The 18,286-nt window shown below is 40.8% G+C and overlaps 1 protein-coding gene across 1 annotated transcript in view; it reads left to right on the top strand.

The window, feature by feature from the left end:
- TBC1D31 (TBC1 domain family member 31) overlaps positions 1–18,286 on the top strand; it is a gene marked incomplete at both ends in the record, with an annotated part of 71,191 nt that overhangs the window by 36,019 nt on the left and 16,886 nt on the right. The window contains 7 exons of the mRNA XM_080694722.1: positions 1,936–2,069; positions 6,399–6,532; positions 7,486–7,665; positions 10,139–10,371; positions 10,641–10,793; positions 15,570–15,705; positions 17,688–17,780. Of these exons, the coding sequence (XP_080550848.1) occupies positions 1,936–2,069; positions 6,399–6,532; positions 7,486–7,665; positions 10,139–10,371; positions 10,641–10,793; positions 15,570–15,705; positions 17,688–17,780 (1,063 nt within the window). The remainder of the gene's footprint in view (positions 1–1,935; positions 2,070–6,398; positions 6,533–7,485; positions 7,666–10,138; positions 10,372–10,640; positions 10,794–15,569; positions 15,706–17,687; positions 17,781–18,286) is intronic.

The raw sequence follows: 18,286 nt of genomic DNA, 5'->3' as shown, positions 1-18,286 counted from the left end.
ACCACCAAAAAAAAAAAAAAGTTTAATCATAGCCAGGTGTGGTGGTGCACACTTGTAATCCCAGCATTTAGGAGGCTGAGACAGGAGGATCCAGGTTTAGCTACTTAGTGAGGCCACTTTGCAACTCATTGGGACCCTATTTCAAAATAAAGAATAAAAAATAGGGCTTGTGGTCTAGCTCAGAGGTAAAATGCCTCTGGGTTCCATCCCCAGTACTGCCAAAAATAATAAATAAATAAATTAATTAATTAATAAAAATAAAAAAGAAACATTTAAGCATTAGTAAGAATAGGACAGTATAAGCCAGGCGGAGTGGCACACTTGTAATCCCATCATTCAGGAGGCTGAGACGGGAGGATCACGGTTCATGGACCGCCTCAGCTCCTTAGTGAGGCCCTTCTCAACTCACTGAGACCCTGTTTCAAAATGAAGAATAAAAAATAGGGCAGGGGGTGTAGCTCGGAGGTACAGTGCCCCTGGGTTCCATCCCCAGACCCAGAAAAAAAAAAAAAAAAAAGAGTAGGACAGACCAGTGTGGATTCTCATGCCTGTTATCCAGCATCAGCATAAGTCACCTGATGGCAAACTTGTTGCACTGATGGTCCCATGAATAACCTCATGTCAGCGGTCTGCTTTAATATACTGTAGCAAAACAAGGAGACATGATAAATATAAATAAAAGAAGTGTAATAAGGAATTGGATTTATTGTCAGAGGTAGGCAACAGTACATGCCTAGGAAAATTGTGCTTTTCACTTTTGTGTATGGTTGGCAATTTTTATAATATTTATATATGTATACAAACACATATGTGTGTATACGTATTTATATATTCTTCATTCTTTTTTTTTTTTTTTTTTTTTTTTTTTTTTTTTTTTTACTAGCAGTTGAACCTAGGGGCATTCTACCTCTGACTTATACTCCTAGTCCTTTTTTATTTTTTATTTTGAAACAGGGTCTTGATAAGTTGCTGAGAAACTCACCAAGTTATACTGAGGCTGGCTTCAAACCTGTGACCTTCCTGTCTCAGTCTCCCAATAGCTATGATTACAGGTGTGTGCCACTACACGTGTTTGCCTAGCTGAGGTATAGTATATTTTAAAGAAGCTTAAAATTATTTGTTTTAAATTTAAATAAAGAATCTATTGCTGGGCATGGCAGCACACACCTCTAATCTCAGTACTTGGGAGGCTGAAACAGGAAGATATCACGTTTGCAGCCAGCCTTAGCAACTTGGGGAGACCCTGTTTCAAAATTAATAAAAATTTTAGGCCTGAGGGTGTAGCTCAGAGGTAGAATGCCCCTGCATTCAATCCCCAGTACCAAAAAGAGGGGGAAATTCATTGTTGAATATGTAGCTTCTGTAAATATAAGTAAGCTCTTTCTTTAGGGGAAAACTCTTTGTACTTAGGTCGATTTCTAGCGCGTCTAGTCATTCTGCACTGATAGTCACTGTATGTACATCATTCTTCATGTGGGAACACACATTTGGATAAATCTCTATAAGTGGAATTGCTGAGTCATAGGATATATGCGTTTGCAATTTCAATAGCCAGTGCCAAATTATTGCCCACAAAAAGTCTCCATTAACATTCCCATCTGCAGTGGAAAGCCACGCCATTTACACTTAGAGCTGTGGTGTGGATTCAAATCAGTTTTAATAACGAACGGTATTGTTAGCCGGGCGTGGTGGCGCACGCTTGTAATCCTCGCACTTGAGACAGGAGGATTGCGCAGGTTCGAAGCCAGCCTCAGCTACTTAGTGAGGCTCTCAGCAACTTAGTGAGACCCTGTTTCCAAATAAAGTATAAAATAGGTCTGGGAGTATAGCCCGGAGGTACAAAGCCGCTGGGTTCCACCCCCAGTACCACCACCAAAAAAAAAATAATAATAACAGTATTGTTTTCTGGCCTTCCTTTCCTTATTTTATTCGCAGAACCTTGTCGGCTTTAGCTCACTGGTCCTCCATCTTTAGCGACACACCGTATCTTCCACTCTTGGCATTTCCCTTTGTAAAATTATTCCAGAACAACCAGCTCATCTGTTTTGAAGTTGTTGCTACTCTAATAAGTAAGTAGCTCATTATTATAAATGAAACCAAGAATGGATTCTTTATGCATTTTACCGATAACTTGGCACCTCTGCAACATTTAGCAGTTGTAGAATTCTCTGCCTTTAAGTCAAAGTATGACGTAGTGAGGTCTAGAGCATAAAGTGGACGTTTCCAAGAGAATTTGGATAATTGAATCTTAGAAAATATAAATTTTAGGCTGGACATGTTGATCCACTAATTCTAGTACTTGGGAGGCTGAGACAGGAGGATTGCAGGTTCAGGAACAGCCTCAGCAGGTAGTTAGACTCTGAGCAACTTAGGAAGACCCTATTTCAAAGTAAAAGTAAAATAGGGCGAGGAGAGCCAGGCGTGGTGGTGCACGCTTGTAATCCCAGCATTTGGGAGGCTGAGACTGGAGGATCACGGTTCAGGGACAGCCTCAGCTGCTTAGTGAGGCCCTTTGCAACTCAGTGAGACCCTGTTTCAAAATAAATAATAAGAAATAGGGCAGGGGGTATAGCTCGGAGGTAGAATGCCCCTGGGTTTCATCCCCAGACCTGCCAAAAAAAAAAAAAAAGCATTGAGGAGGATGTGGAAAAATCTAAACTCTCACATCATGCTGGTTGGAACATACAACCACCATGAAAAACAGTTTGGCGTTTTAGGAAGCAATTTGATGTTTCCCAAGAAAAGCAAAATAGAGCCAGGTATGGTAGCATACTCCTGTTATTCCAATACTTGGAAGGCTGGAACAGAGGAAGGATTGTAGGTTTGAGGCCTGATAATTGAGACCTGGTTTCAAAATAAAAATTGGGTTGGTGTGGCTTAGAGGTAGAATGCCGTGGTTAAATCTCCAGTACCAAAAAAAAAAGCAAGATAGAATTACCATGTTAATTGGAATCCAATCCTAGGTATTCAAAAGACTTGAACCACAGACTCAAACCAGAACTTGTGAATGTTCATAGCATCATTAATCCCTGTAGCCCAAAGAGGAAAATGACCCAACTGCCCCTTAGCAGATGAATGGATAAGCATGTGGTACATACATTGTTTAGCAGCAGGAGGAATGAAATTGTGATACATGCTTCAAAGTGGGTGAACTGTGGGAACACACTGAGTGAAATAAGCCAGGCTGTAAAGGACCAACAGTGATGGCTGCACTTGTATGGACATTTAAAACAGGCAGAGTCATCAACACAAAGTAGATGACGGGCGCCCAGGGGCGTGGAGGTTGGAAGGGAAGTCACTGCTGCTTAGAGGGAGGAGAGGGCTTGGGAATAGATAGGGGTGGCGGTTACGTAACATCGTGAGTGTAAACAATACCTCTGAATTGTACACTTGAAGAAATGGCAAAATATCACAGCTAAGAAACAGATTATATCTAATTTCGGCAGGTGTTCAAAACGCTTTAGTTGCCAGTGAATCTTGTTAGCTAGGTGATGGGTGCCAGAGGCACAGATCACCACGCTGTGTCTCAGCGTCACAGGTGTTGAGTGGCAGTGGATGCTCCAGCTACGTGAGCTTTCCTTTACCCGGTTCCCCTGGCTCCACTTTGAATCGTGGCTGTGGCAACTACAGGTTCTGTATGTCATTCCAGTCTTGATTATTAATACCTTTAGCCCTCAAGTCCTATATCACACTTCACACACTATGTATCTCTAGGTTACAGAGAAGACTAAAGAAGTACCAAAGGCCATAGGACTTACAAGGGTGTTGCAGAGAGACAACACAGGTGCCCAGGGACTGCAGGCGGCTAGAATCAGGGTGCGCGGCGAGGTGTTGGGTTAGGAGACCAGAGTCGAAGGGGCCTGAGGAGGGAAGCTCCAGAGTCGTCACTGGTGATCTGTGCAGAGGCCGTGCCAAGTGCACTGGAGTGACCCACGGGGCAAAGTGGTGGCCGAGTGTGCCTCCCTGAAGTCAGGAGTGCCTCTCCCTGCGTGTCTGTGTGTCTCAGGGTTAGTCTGGGACATACGTGTGTCAGGCGTGTCTGGTTTAGTCTGAAAATTCAGTGTGTTACAGTAGGTTCAGATGTGTCTGGTTATGCCCAGCGTCTGGTGATTGTTTACTTGTAAAACAAGTTACTTTTCAGCTGTGTCTTATCCTAAGTTACTCCATTGTGAGTATGTTCTCCTGAGTTATGCCAAGTGTTGGGTTTGTTCTGTACACTAAGATATGTTTCTATGCCAAAGAAATTGATTTTTTCTTTTAAGCAAACATACCTGAAATTTAAATCTAGATTATTGTTCCCTCAGTGATGGCCAACACAAACAGCCATGGGTTTTTATCAAGGTTCTCAAATTAATTTTATTCAATAAACATTTCTTGAGTGTCAGCTAAATGTCAGCAATTTGGGACATGCCATTGTTTCAGCTTTTTGGCTTACAGTTCAGTTGGGACCTAGAAGAAATTTTGAAGGAAAACAGTCACTTTTCTGTATAGCTTAAAATGCAGAGACTCTCCATACCATTATCATTTCTCTTTATTCTGCTGTCAGTCAGTGTGTCCACGTCCTCTACCCGTACTTTTTGTGGTGACACCAAAATGGAATAAAAATACTTAAGAGAAGGCAGATGGTGAATGTAGACAGCAGGCTTTCCTGCTTGCTAGAAAACTGTTTATTAAATATGAGGGTCAGAGCTTTGTGTATGTTTTTATCATAGAGTGGCATTGCAGTGTCTCAGACATAATAGGTGCTTGGTGATTGCTGCTGAACCTTTTAAAATTAACTTATTTAAAAGCAGCAGTTTAGAGCCAGGTATGGTAGCACACACTTGTAATCTCAGTACTTCAGGGGCTGAGGCGGGAGGATCGCAGGTTCACGGCCAGCCTCAGCTACTTACTGAGGCCCTCCACAACTTAGTGAGACCCTGTTTCAAAATAAAGAATAAAAAATAGGGCTGGGGATATAGCTTGGAGGTGGAATGCCCCTGGGTTCAATCTCTAGTATCGTATAAAATAATAAATAAATAATAAAAGCAGCAGTTTAAAGAAGCTGAAATGCTTTTTTAAGCTTAGTATTTACAAGATTTCATTATGATTTAATTAATAGTTCACATTTAAGTGCTTGATAATATATGAAATAACAAAAATTCATAACTGAAACAAACCATATATAATAAAATATTCTGCTATTATAGCCTTCTTTTGCCAATTGAGGTAGGAAATCTTAATATCAAAGGATGAAACTAGGGCTGGGCGTGGTGGCTCACACTTGTAATCTCAGTACTTGGGAGGATGAGATTGCATGTTTGAGGACAGTCTCAGCAAGTAGTAAAACTCTCAGCAACCTAAGGAGACCCTGTTTCAAAACAACAACAAAGGTCCGGGAGAGTATCTCAGAGGTAGAATGCCCCTGGATTCAATCCCTAGAACACCCCCCCACACACACAGCAGGATGAAATCGGGATTCAGTTCAGGTTATGCATTCCTACTCTGAAAATCCAGATTTCACAATTTGAAGCTTTTAGAGTACTAACATGATTCTTTTGGATTTTCAGAGTTTGGAGCATTCTCAACCTTGGGATTAAGGATGCTCACCTGGTAAAATCTTCCAAAATCCAAAAACTGTAATCTAAAATACTTCTAGTCTCAGACATTTCAAATAAGGGATACTCAGCTTGTATTTAAAGTAAAAATGCATAAGTTAAGAAGTAAAGGAGAGGTTAAACATAGGCTCCTAAACAAAACAAACCAGTGATCTTTTGAGACAAATCTTTGGGGACTGCACTGGTTACGCAGCACAGGGAGTTTAAGCCGGCTGTGGATTCTGCTGCAGAGAATGCTGCTGGCGCGGATCCCAGCCTCTGGGAGGCTGAGATAGGAGGGTCCCGTTCACAGACAGCTTCAGCCACGTAGTGAGGCCCTTTGCAACCCAGTGAGACCCTGTTTCAGAATTTATTTTGAACATGATTTTCAAGGACATGTTTACCAAAACAGTGTCATTGATAGATTCCAGGAGATTGGCATGTTAACACTGAGCACATTTAGTGAAGACTTCATTGGGACCTTTCGTTAATCAGGAGACTGACAAAACAAGCTGCAGGAATCAGAATGGACTGTAATTAGGATCAGGAATACATTGGAAAGGCGTGTGTGTGTGTGTGTGTGTGTGTGTGTGTGTGTGTGTGTGTGTACTGACACATATTTCTTTATTACTCTGAAGAAATGTGCAAAAGTTTCTGTATACCTAAGGTACCATCGTAACGTGGAATTCTAAACATCTTGTTGTTTTCTCTTATTCGTTCATTTGTGGGCATGTTGCTGACATAAAGAGTGGATACATTTAGAAACTACAAAGTCTTTTGATAGAAAGGTAAAGATAAACTTTCTCTCTTTCCCCTTTGTAGTCAATTGGTGTCAACACTGGTTTGAATACTTCCCTAACCCTCCCATCAATATTCTTAGTATGATAGAAAATGTTTTGGCATTTCATGACAAGGAACTGCTGCAGCACTTCATAGACTGTGATGTAACTTCCCAGGTAAGGCATACCAGGTGTTTAGGGTAACATAACTTATTTTGGGAGCTTTTGTTAATTCTGATTTAAATAGCATTTTGTGAACGGGTATAATAAAAAGCATAGTAAGTTAGGCATGATGGGACACACCTATAATCCCATCTATTCAGGAAGCCAAGGTAGAAAGTAAGTTTGAGGCCAGCCTGGGCAATTTAGCAAGACTCTGTCTCAAAATAAGCTGGGATAGTGGTACATTCCTATAATCCTAGTACTTGGGAGGCTGAGACAGGAGGATTGCAGGTTCGAGGACAGCCTTAGCAAATAGTAAGACTCCTCAACCTAGTGAGACTTTGTTTCAAAATAAAAATAAAATAGAGCTGAGAGGTATATTACCCATGGACTCAATCCCCAGTACCACAAAAAAATAAAAAATAAATAAATAAATGGTTGGAGATATAGCTCAGTGGTAAAGCATCCCTGGGTTCAAGCCCCAATATCACACACAATAAATAAAATAAATAAATAAATAAATAAATAAATAAATAAATAAATAACATACTACATTTTGTACTTTTAATAGTATCTCATTCTTTTTCATTAAACTACTTTCATGGAAGTCTATAATGAGAGTTTAAATTAAGGTAGTTCTACCCAGGCGTTGTGGCACACGCTTATAATCCCAGCATTCGGAAGTCTGAGACCAGAGGATCACGGTTCGAGGACAGCCTCAGCTACTACTTAGTGAGGTCCTCTGCGACTTAGTGAGAGAATGTTTCAAAATAAGTAATAAAAAATAGGGCTGGGGGTGTAGCTTGGATATCAAATGCTCCTGGGTTCCATCCCCAGACCCACAAAAATAATCTTTCCCTAATTATGTATTTAATATTATGACTTTCATTGCTTACATGTAAGAAAATATTAAATGACTCTTGATTTTTCCTTAGAAAACTAATGATGTGTTCCTTGTTTATTTTTAGCTGTATGCATGGCCTCTTCTTGAAACTGTGTTCTCAGAAGTACTGACAAGAGAGGAGTGGCTCAAATTATTTGATAATGTCTTTTCCAACCATCCATCCTTCCTCCTGATGACGGTGGTGGCCTACAACATGTGTTCCAGAGCTCCTCTGCTCAACTGTACTCTTAAGGATGATTTTGAGGTAAATACCCTGAAGAAGAAGTTCTCAGATTTCAATTTTTTCAATTGAAAATACATTTATTGATTGGATATGTTTTGTATATCCGGAAGTGATAGGAATCTGATGGATTCCAAGTTGGCCCGAGCCTCATCATCGGCGGTCTGTAGACAGTTACATATGCAGTAACAGCAGGCTGTCATAAGCATAGCATCAGGAAAGACTCATAAAAATGTGCCTTTTCTCTGTCAGTGCTCGGGACTGAGCCTCTGACTGGGCAAGAGCTCTGCTATGAGACTTCATCCCCAGCCCTAATTTTGTGCTATTTTTAAACACGTTAGTAGTTTTTTATTCTGTACATGATCTTATCAGTGGCCCATCTGGATGTTTATTTTACATGCAAAATAGTGACTATGAGAGTTTTGAAGTTTGGCAGAAAAGTAAACTGAAAGAAAGCATTGGAAGTATTTTTTTTAATAGTGTTTTTGTTTGTTTTGTTTTTGTTTTGCGGGTCTGGGGATGAAACCCAGGGCCATTCGACCTCTGAACTACATCCCCTGCCCAATTTTTTATTATTTATTTTGAAACAGGGTCTCACTAAGTTGCAGATGGCCTCACTAAGTAGCTGAGGCTGTCCGCGAACCTCTGGTCTCAGCCTCCCGAATGCTGGGATTACAAGTGTGTGCCACCACGCCTGGCTTTAGTTTAGTGTATTTTAAGCGCAAACATGCCAGACGTGGTGGCTCAGCACTTGGGAGGCTGAGCCAGGAGGATCGTGGTGTGCGGCCAGCCTCAGCTACTTAGTGAGGCCCTCTGCAAGCTAGTGAGACCCTGTTTCTAAATAAAGAAGAAAAAAATAGGGCTGGGGGTGTAGTTCAGAGGTAGAAGGCCCTGAGTTCAATCCCAGTACTGAAAAAAAAGGAAAATGATAAATAATTAAGAGCAAACTTATAAGAAGAGTACAAAAAGATAGACAACATTAAAATTTTTTTTGATGTAGGACAATTTAGAAATGTATAGTGATTGAGTTGGGTGAGGTGGTGAATGTCTGTAATCCCAGTACTTGAGAAACTGAGACAGGAGGACCATAAGTTTGAGGCCGATTCATGTTTCAAAATAAAAAATAAGCCGAGTGAGGTGGCATACATTTGTAAGCCCAGTACTTGGCAGGCTGAGAGAGGAGGATCATAGCTTTACAGCCAGCCTCAATTATTTAGTGAGACCCTGTTACAATATAAAGAATAAAAATCAGGGCTGGGGAGGTAGCTCGGAGGTAGAAATGCCCGATGGGTTCAATCCCCAATACCACACACACACACACACACACACACACACACACACACAGAGTCTCCTTTTGAGATGAATTTGTTGCAGGTTTTGTTTGTGTATATGCAACATATGTTGATGTATATTGCCATCAGAGTAAGATTATATGAAACCATTTCAGATTTTTTTTTTTTTTTCTCGTGATGCTGGGATTGAACCCAGAGGCATTCTAAGTCCAAGCTACTTCCACAATGCAATTTTTTTATTTTTTTACTTTTGAAACAAGGTCTCACTAAGTTGCAGAGGGCCTCACTAAGTAGCCAAGGTTGTCCACCAAATCTTCCTTTCTTAGCCTCCCAAGTACAGAGATTACAAGCATGTGCCACCACACCTCGCTCTCATTTCAGATTTTTTTAAACAGTCAAGCTAACTTATTTTCAAAGGCTAATTTATTTTCCAATTTACTTATTTTAGATTTTGATGCGGGTATGGATATGGGAAGGGGGATAGATAGATACGGGATCCCAGGGGCCTTCTACCTCCAGGCTATACCTCCAGACCTATTTTTCTGTTTTTTATTTGGAAATAGGGTCTTGCTAAATTGCTGAGAGCCTCACTAAGTTGCTGAGGCTGGCTTCAACCCTATAATTCTCCTGTCTCGGCGTCCCAAAGTACTGGGATTACAAGCATGGGCCACCACACCTGACTCTTGGTTTTGAATTTTTAAAAAATCCATGAAGAAAGAGATTTTTCCATTGTTGAAGCATTCTTTTTCTACTATAATAGAAGCTTTCATTTTGAGTTAATATATAAGTTTGACTTTAGAATTTCATAGCCGGGCGTGGTGGCGCACGCTTGTAATCCCCGCACTTGGGAGGCTGAGACAGGAGGATCGCACAGGTTCAAAGCCAGACTCAGCTACTTAGTGAGGCTCTCAGCAACTTAGTGAGACCCTGTTTCCAAATAAAATATACAAAAAGATCTGGGAGTATAGCCCGGAGGTAGAAAGCCTCTGGGTGTCACCCCCAGTACCACCAAAAAAAAGAATTTCATAATATTGTTGTGACATTGTAAATATATCAAATTTAATTTCTATTTTTAAACAAACTTAAAGAAGCCTAAGTGAATCTTAGTAGTAGATTCACATTTACATTTTTTACTTTTGTTTTAATTCTATCATATAATTGCTTTGTTAAGTGAATCTTGATTTAAATATCAAGTTTTCTTACAGTATTTTTTCCACCACCGGAATAACCTGGATATAAATGTTGTGATTAGAGAAGTTTACCATCTCATGGAGACCACACCTGCTAACATCCATCCCGAGAGCATGCTGGGTGTTTTTGTGGCCCTGACAAAGGGGCAGTATCCAGTGTTCAACCAATACCCAAAGTTTATCGTGGACTATCAGACACAGGAGCGAGAAAGAATAAGGAATGATGAGTTGGATTACTTGAGAGAAAGGTGATCATTAAATAGTTGTTCTTTGATAGAAACGAAATGTTTTCAATAGAAGCAAAGTTTTAATGAAAAATACATTTAAATTCTTAAGTATTTGTATCAGATTTGGAAGGCTGAAGATTTTTTTTAAAGATATTTTATTCTTAACCTGAACGTAAAATCAGACATTACACATTAATCGGGTATACATTTTATATCTTGGTTATTTTTTGGTCTACACTACTTGGTTTTCCTATTTCCATTTTCATCATAATAAATATTGTCTCCTGAAGGCAGACAGTTGAAGACATGCAAGCTGAAGTAGACCAGCAGAGACTTGACGACGAAGCGTGGTACGAGAAACAAGAACTGCTTCGGAAAGCAGAAGAAACACGGAGAGAGATGCTTCTGCAAGAGGAAGAGAAGATGGCACAGCAAAGGCAGAGGTACATCTTTGCTCTATGAAAAAGTCAGACATAGAAGTTGGCTGAATAATTATTACTTTCTCATTTAGAAACAATACTATATGTAGAATCGCCCACCTTAATTTACCATTAAGCAAATAGTTAATAAAAAGAAAATATATGAGCTGGGCGTGGTGGCGCAGGCTTGTAATCCCAGCATTTGGGAGGCTGAGACCAGAGGATCACTGTTCACAGACAGCCTCAGCTACTTAGTGAGGCCCTTTGTAACTTAGTGAGACCCTGTTTCAAAATAAATAATAAAAAATAGGGCAAGGGTGAGCTGGGCGTGGTGGCGCACGCTTGTAATCCCCGCACTTGGGAGGCGGAGACAGGAGGATCGCACAGGTTCAAGCCAGCCGTGCTGGCTTAAGAGACTTTGTTTCCAAATAAAAAAAGTATAAAAATAAGTCTGGAAGTGTAGCCCAGAGGTAGAAGGGTTTCCAGGAACCCCAGTACCACCAAAAAAAAAAAAAAAAAAAATAGGGCAGGGGTGTAGCTCAGAGGTAGAGTGCCCCTGGGTTCCATCCCCAGTACCACACATGCACAAAAGAAAATATATCACTTTTTAAAAAATTGGTGTGTAATAGAATATAAGCCTGAAGCTACACTGAATATAACATTGCACTGATTATTCATATATAGTAGAAAATTTAATGTACCTTTATGGGCATTATTTAGAAACATCATCCTATGGTAGGCAGAAATGCTTTATACTAGAATGCTGAGTAAATCACCTCTAGTGGAGTATGATTCTTTTAAATTGTGTTTTAAATATAACTGTGACCTGACAGTTGAGACAGAGCGTTTATCTCATTATGCATGTAATGCTTTAAAGAATAGAGAAAGAAGACATCCAGGAAGATGGTGACAGAGAAAAGCGGGGCTTACGAGCCTCACTAACAACCAATCTCTATTACCACACAATCAGAGCCTTTCATAGCCAGAAAACACCATCAGCAGAGAAACAAAAATGTAATTACAAGGGACAGAGAAGAAGAGGGCTGGAAAAATGAGACACCAGAAAGAAACCAGACTGCAGTGCTGCAGCTCCGGCCGCAGCATGGAGCAGCGTGAACGCCATCTTCCCTTTCAGCACCAGGCCCCAGAGAGGAGCGGGACTCAGAACGGAGCTCAGAGCCACAGAGGAGATACGCCGGCCTCACGGCCGAGGACGCAACAGAAGCGCCCTACTGCCGGTAGCAGTGGCGAGTTCACCAGACGGCACTAGACCAACGCACTCAACAGCCCACCAAGCTCCAGAGAGGAGGGGTGGACAGCGAGCCGAGGTGAGCTGCTGCAGATCAGCCGGGCGGAATTCGGCAGATTTTTCGGCGCAGGGAGCATCTAAAGCTCCCAGTGGCTGGGCTCAGCACACCCTGCAGGGACTCAGAGCGCAGCTCAAAACCAGAGAAGAAATATACCAGTCTCAAAGCCGAGGGTGTGGCAGCGGCGTCATATTGCCACCGGCGGCAGCAGCAGCAAATTCACCAAGTCCACTACAGCTCCATCAGCACACTCAACAACAGTGAGTCAAATTGCGGCCCCTGGAGGAGAAATCCCAGTACTGCACTCCCAGGGACTTGACCCAGTGGGGAGTGGCAGTGGCAGAGATATCACACCATAGGAGAACGCCCAACCTGGCACCACCCATGGTCTAAAGCAGCCTCGATTGACTCCCTGGGTGTAAGACTCTGCGATACAACCCAGTAAAGGAGTAGTGGGGACTGAGATACCACAGACTCAAGATCCAGAGCACCTTAAGTGAAGTCGTAGTGACCCAAGGGAAGAACCCAGAGAAGGCACAAACTTCCGAAATCATGGGAAAGAGGAATAACAATGGAGCAATGAATGCCCACAACCCCACAATTTCAGAACCTGATAAAACAGAAATTCAGAGATTTCTAGAAGATCAAATCAGGAAAATAACTGTAGAAATAATAGAGGTGTTTCGAAAAGAATTCAGAGAGAGCCAAAAAGAGATAAAGGATGCAATTAACGAAGTAAAGGCCTCAATGCAAAGTACAAACAACCTATTAGACCACATGGAGAATAGAATCTCGCTCTTAGAAGATGAGCAATCCAAAAATGAATGCATACTTTCTAATTTAGAAAAAAAAATCTGACAGCAGGAATCTGACATTGAAGAAATATGGGCCCATTTTAAGAGAGCTAACCTAAGAATAATTGGAATAGAGGAGGGAAAAGAAGGTGAAACCAAAGGGATCAACAATCTCTTCAAGGAAGTAATAGCAGAAAATTTTCCAAACATAGAACAAGAGGTCGATACACAGGTCCAGGAAACTTATAGAACTCCCTTTAGACAGGATCGGAGAAGAGGATCCCCACACCACAAAATTGTCAAAATGACCAATGTGGAAGCCAAGCAGAGAATCTTAAAGGCAACAAAAACAAAGGGCCAAGTGACATTCAGAGGCAAACCAATTAGAATCACTCCAGACTTCCCAAACCAAGTCATGAGAGCCAGAAGGGCTTGGAGTAACGTATTCCAAACTCTGAAAGAAAACAACTTCCAGCCAAAAATTTCCTACCCAGCAAAACTTTCTATCAAATTAGATGGAAAAATAAGAAGCTTCCATGACAAACAGAAACTGAAGGAATTTATGTCTTCAAAGCCAGCGCTAGAGAAAATACTCAAAGAAGAAATTTCTTCTACAAAGAAGAAATAGGTAACACACACCAGAACCAGAGAAACAAGATTTTCCACCCAACAGACAACTAAGATTGGTTATCTGTGGAGATTCATTGTGTTAGTCTTTTACCTATCTCTAAATTGTATTGTTTGCTTTTATTTTGCTAATTTTTAGGATTTCTAGTTGGAATATCAATATACCTTCAGATATAGTCTTTGGAAATATTTTATCGCATTCTATCAGTAACTTTTAACTCTGTTTACATTGTCTTTGGATATACAATTTTTTTTTACTTTTTAGGGAGTTTGTTTACCTTTCTGTTGCCTGTGCCATTGAAATCATATCCAAGAAATCACTGCCAATTTCAATGTTGTGAGGTTTTATGACCCAGATTTTCTTCTAAAAGTTTATAGTCTTAAGATTTATATTTAGGTCTTTTATCTATTTTGAGTTAATATTTGTATATGGTGTTAGGTAAGGGTCCAATTTTATTCTTTTTCATGTAATTATTATTTTTCAACAATATTTAGTTAAAAGATTATTTCCTACACCAAATGTTCGTGGAAACCTTTTCAAAAATAACTTGACAGTATATAGAAGAATTTATCTCTAGGCTTTTATTTAACTCCAATGGTTTATATATCTGCCTTTACAACAGTACTATACTGTTTCAATTATTGTAGCTTTATAAGGTTTGAAATAAAAAAATATACATCTTCTAGCTTTGTTCTTTTTCGAGATCATTTTGGGTATCTAAAGCCCATATTCCATATTAGGATAGATTTTTTCTGAAAAATAAATAAATAAATGTATGATAGTTTCACCTAAAAAACAAAAAAAGAAAAAAATATTCTCTGGTAAGAAAGAAAGCAGAAAGAAATATTGAAATGTTATATTTAAGTCATCAAAAGCTTGGTATCAGACAAATGAAACTGTTATTTGAGATTATCATTGTTTATTTTGGATAAATTGCTATAATACTAGATGTCAACCACTAAGCCAAGCATGGGAAGGAGGGATGGGGAGGGAACAGGGTAGGGATCGGGTAGGGGCTAACTGGGTGATGTGTGCATGTATGTCTACAAAAGTATTTTTTTATCCCATTATGATGTGTGAATACAGTGTACCAATAAAAAATAGAGTTTAGAAAAAAAAGAATAGAGAAAGAGGTAGTAAGTTATGATTCAATTGTATGTTAAAGGTAAAAATGTTTAAATTAATTAAAATTATGAGATAAACAAACTTGACCTAATTGTTGGGAAACTCACTTCTCTAAGTGTTCATTGTTTCTTGTTCTTAGATGTGAGCTTATGAAACAGATTCCTAAAGTAGGTTAAAAGGAATTACAGAACTGAACTATTGGCTTTCTACTAAAATTCTAAAAGAATAAGCATATACCATGTTAGGCAACATTGGAACATTTTTGGCATTCTTCCTTCAAAGTGTAGATATGACCGTATTGAAATGATCTGACTGGGAGACCTGTTAGAAGATTGAGTATGAAAAGGAGAGTGAGAGCTGGGCGAGGTGGCGCACACTTGGGAGGCAGAGACAGGAGGATTGCAGGTTCGCGGACAGCCTCAGCACCTTAGTGAGGTTCTCCGCAACCTAGTGAGACCGTGTTTCAAAATAAAGAATAAAATAAGGCTGGGCATGTAACTCAGAGGTAGAATGTCTCTGGGTTTAATTCCCGTACCGCAAAAAAAGAAAAGAAAAAGGAAAGGCTGTGGTGCATGAGGACAACTTGTCATCTTCATGAACATAGACTTACATAATTTGGCATCTTTCATGTATATAATATACACATAGTTATCTGGGAGTGGTGGTGCACTCCTATAATCCCAGTACTTGGGAGGCTGAAACAGGAAGAGGATTGCAGGCTTGAGGCCAGCCTCCACAACTTGGCAAGACTGTCAGAAGATTTTTTAAGGGGCTGGAGGTGTTGCTCAGTAGCATGTTCCCCAGGACCACAAAAAAATTAATAATATAAACACAGCTGTGTGACAGTGGCACCAGTTAAGTTGGCGAAATGTAGGCTATAGCCATTGGGAAAAGTTAGATCTGTATCAGGAAACCCTTTGTTCCTCTCGGTGTATCTTGTGTTTAGACTAGCTGCTGTGAAAAGGGAGCTGAAAATGAAGGAAATACACTTACAAGACGCTGCGCGACGGCGCTTCCTGAAGCTTCAGCAGGATCAGCGTGAAATGGAACTACGGAGGCTGGACGATGAAATTGAAAGAAAGGTTGGCCATTCTTAATCCCGGTACTCACGTGTCATCTCCATGTACTCTCGTTTAGATGTAACGAGTAGCTGAGCACAGTGGTGCACGCTAGTAATCCCAGTACTTGAGAGGCTGAAACAGGAGGATTGCGGGTTCGAGGACAGCCTCAGCAAAAATGAGACTCTCATCAACCTAGTGAGACCCTGTTTCAAAATAAAATAAAATAGCCAGGTGTGGTGGCGCCCGCTTGTAATCCCCGTGCTTGGGAGGTGGAGACAGGAGGATCGTGCAGGTTCAAAGCCAGCCATGCTGGCTTAAGAGACCCTGTTCCCAAATAAAAAAATATAAAATTGGTCTGGGAGTGTAGCCTGGAGGTAGAAGGGCTTCCAGAAACCCCAGTACCACCAAAAAAATAAAATAAAATAGAGCTGAGGGTGTAGCTTAGAAGTAGACTACCCCTGGGTTCAGTCCCCAGAACCACATACACACAAAGTAATAAACACATTCAAAGTAAATAATACTCCTAGAGTCCACAGGAATACCAATAGTTCCTTTCATTTTATATACTTTAACCCTCACCTGTTCTTACCCTCTGTTGTCTTTCATTAGTGATTAAATATTAAAGAAATACCAGGAAAGTTAGTCAAATCGGCCAGTGTTCTTGATGGCTATTTCTCTAGAAATAAAAGTATGTCAGTGAACTATTGTGTTGATTGTGAAATAGGGAAACAATCTTTTTCTAATCAGATTTGTTTTGTTTGGTTTTGTTTTTTGTGGTACTAGGGAAGGAACTCAGGGGCATTCTACCTCCGAGCTACACCCCCAGCCCTATTTTTTTATTCTTTATTTTGAAACAGGGTCTCATTGAGTTGCAAAGAGCCTCATTAAGTAGCTCAGGCTGGCTGCAAACCATGATCCTCCGCTCTCAGCCTCCCAAAGGCTGGGATTACAAGCGTGCGCCACCACGCCCGGCTCTCTAATCTGTTTTTTAATATTATCATCTAGTGGATCACATTAATATTTCACTATTTTAAAAGAATACGTGTTCGTCCCCAAACATGATACAGGCTCAGAACTCTTATGTTTTTATTCCAAACTCTTGAGATACAGTGAGTTGTTTTTTGGACAGAGAATCCCAGAGTCCTTTGAGCAGACCATCGGGCCTGCGCCTGCCCTTCCAGCCACCTGCTCTCGCCTTGTGCTCTTGCCCTGCCCGGCTGCAGAGGTTCCTTCAGGTCTAGTGGGAAAGCGGGCTGAGTCCAAGGTGACACAGGTGTCTGGCATCTGTTAGCAGCAAGCCAAGTGGACCTGTGTGTGCTGAGGCACATAGCTGTTTGCGTCTCTGAAGATTATAAGCAGAAGAGCTTCAGTAACTGAAACTCATACAGCAGTATATGCAGTGTCAGACCTGTTGTCTGTCTCTCAGCTGTCACTGTTCTTTGAGCTAGCTGCTTTTCCAGTTACCTCCTTAAGATACATGGGCCTGTGCTGCCTTTATCCCTTGAAAGTGTATCTTTGCGCATCCTACTATTGCTCAGTTTTACTTCTAGTATAGTGTTTGATGACGTCTCTTTTTGTACTGATGATTGAACCCAGGGGTGTTTTCTCTCTGAGCCCTATTTTATTTTTTATTTTGAAACTAGAATCTGGCCAGGTTAGGTGGCACATACCTGTAATCCTACCTGGGAGGTTGAGACAGGAGGATCACAGGCTCACAGCCAGCCTCGGCAACTTACCAAGGCCCTGTGCAACTTAGTGAGACCCTGTTTCAAAATAAAATAGGGCTGCTAGTGTAGCTCAGAGGAAGACCGCCCCGGGCTCAACCCCCAGCACCACACACATACACGCACAAAAAGCCTAGAGTCTTACTACGTTGTTTAGACTGGCCTCAAACCTATGACTCTCCGGCCTCAGCCTCTCGAGGACCATGACTTACAGGCATGTGCCACTGCTTCTGGCTTGTCAGTTCTTTTTGATATTCACAGTTTGTTGTTTGGACATAGGTACAAATGAGAGATCAAGAAATTGCTACCACAGCTAAAGACCTAGAAATGAGACAACTGGAACTCGAATCACAAAGAAGACTTTACGAGAAGGTATAAATCAATTATTTCCAGTGTAAGAAAAGCAACCCCTTTTTACGCTGTAATTCTTCACGGTTCCTTAATGCTCATTTTACTCACTTTTGAAGCAGAATATAGTATCACCCAGGATTGTAAAGTAGCCAAGTGTCTGAACGTCCAGTCTGTCGTAATTCTTTAATTCATGTTTCGGTAGCAGCTTAGTGTGGTGTCTGCAGCACCAGATGTGAGCTCCAGACTTTGCCTCAGGATCTTTTACCAGTTTACTAAGTTTTCTTACATTTGTATCATAGTAACTGTGAATTATTGCAATATAAGTTGATTATCCCTCATCAGAAAACCCAAAATCGGAAATGCCGTAATAGCCAACACGTGCTATCTTGATGGTCACAAGGTTTCAAATGTCAGAGCATTTCAGACTTCTAGGTTAAGGATGCTCAACTAGTAAAGACGATGCAGCATCCCAGATCCAGAAAGCTCAAATCTGATGTTCTGATCCTGAGCATCCTGAGCACAAGCCC

Source organism: Muscardinus avellanarius, assembly GCF_963383645.1.
Source record: "Muscardinus avellanarius genome assembly, chromosome: 4".
Classification (NCBI taxonomy): Eukaryota; Metazoa; Chordata; class Mammalia; order Rodentia; family Gliridae; genus Muscardinus; species Muscardinus avellanarius.
Note: the sequence above shows the minus strand (reverse complement) of the source record. Positions and strands in the feature narration are given on the sequence as shown.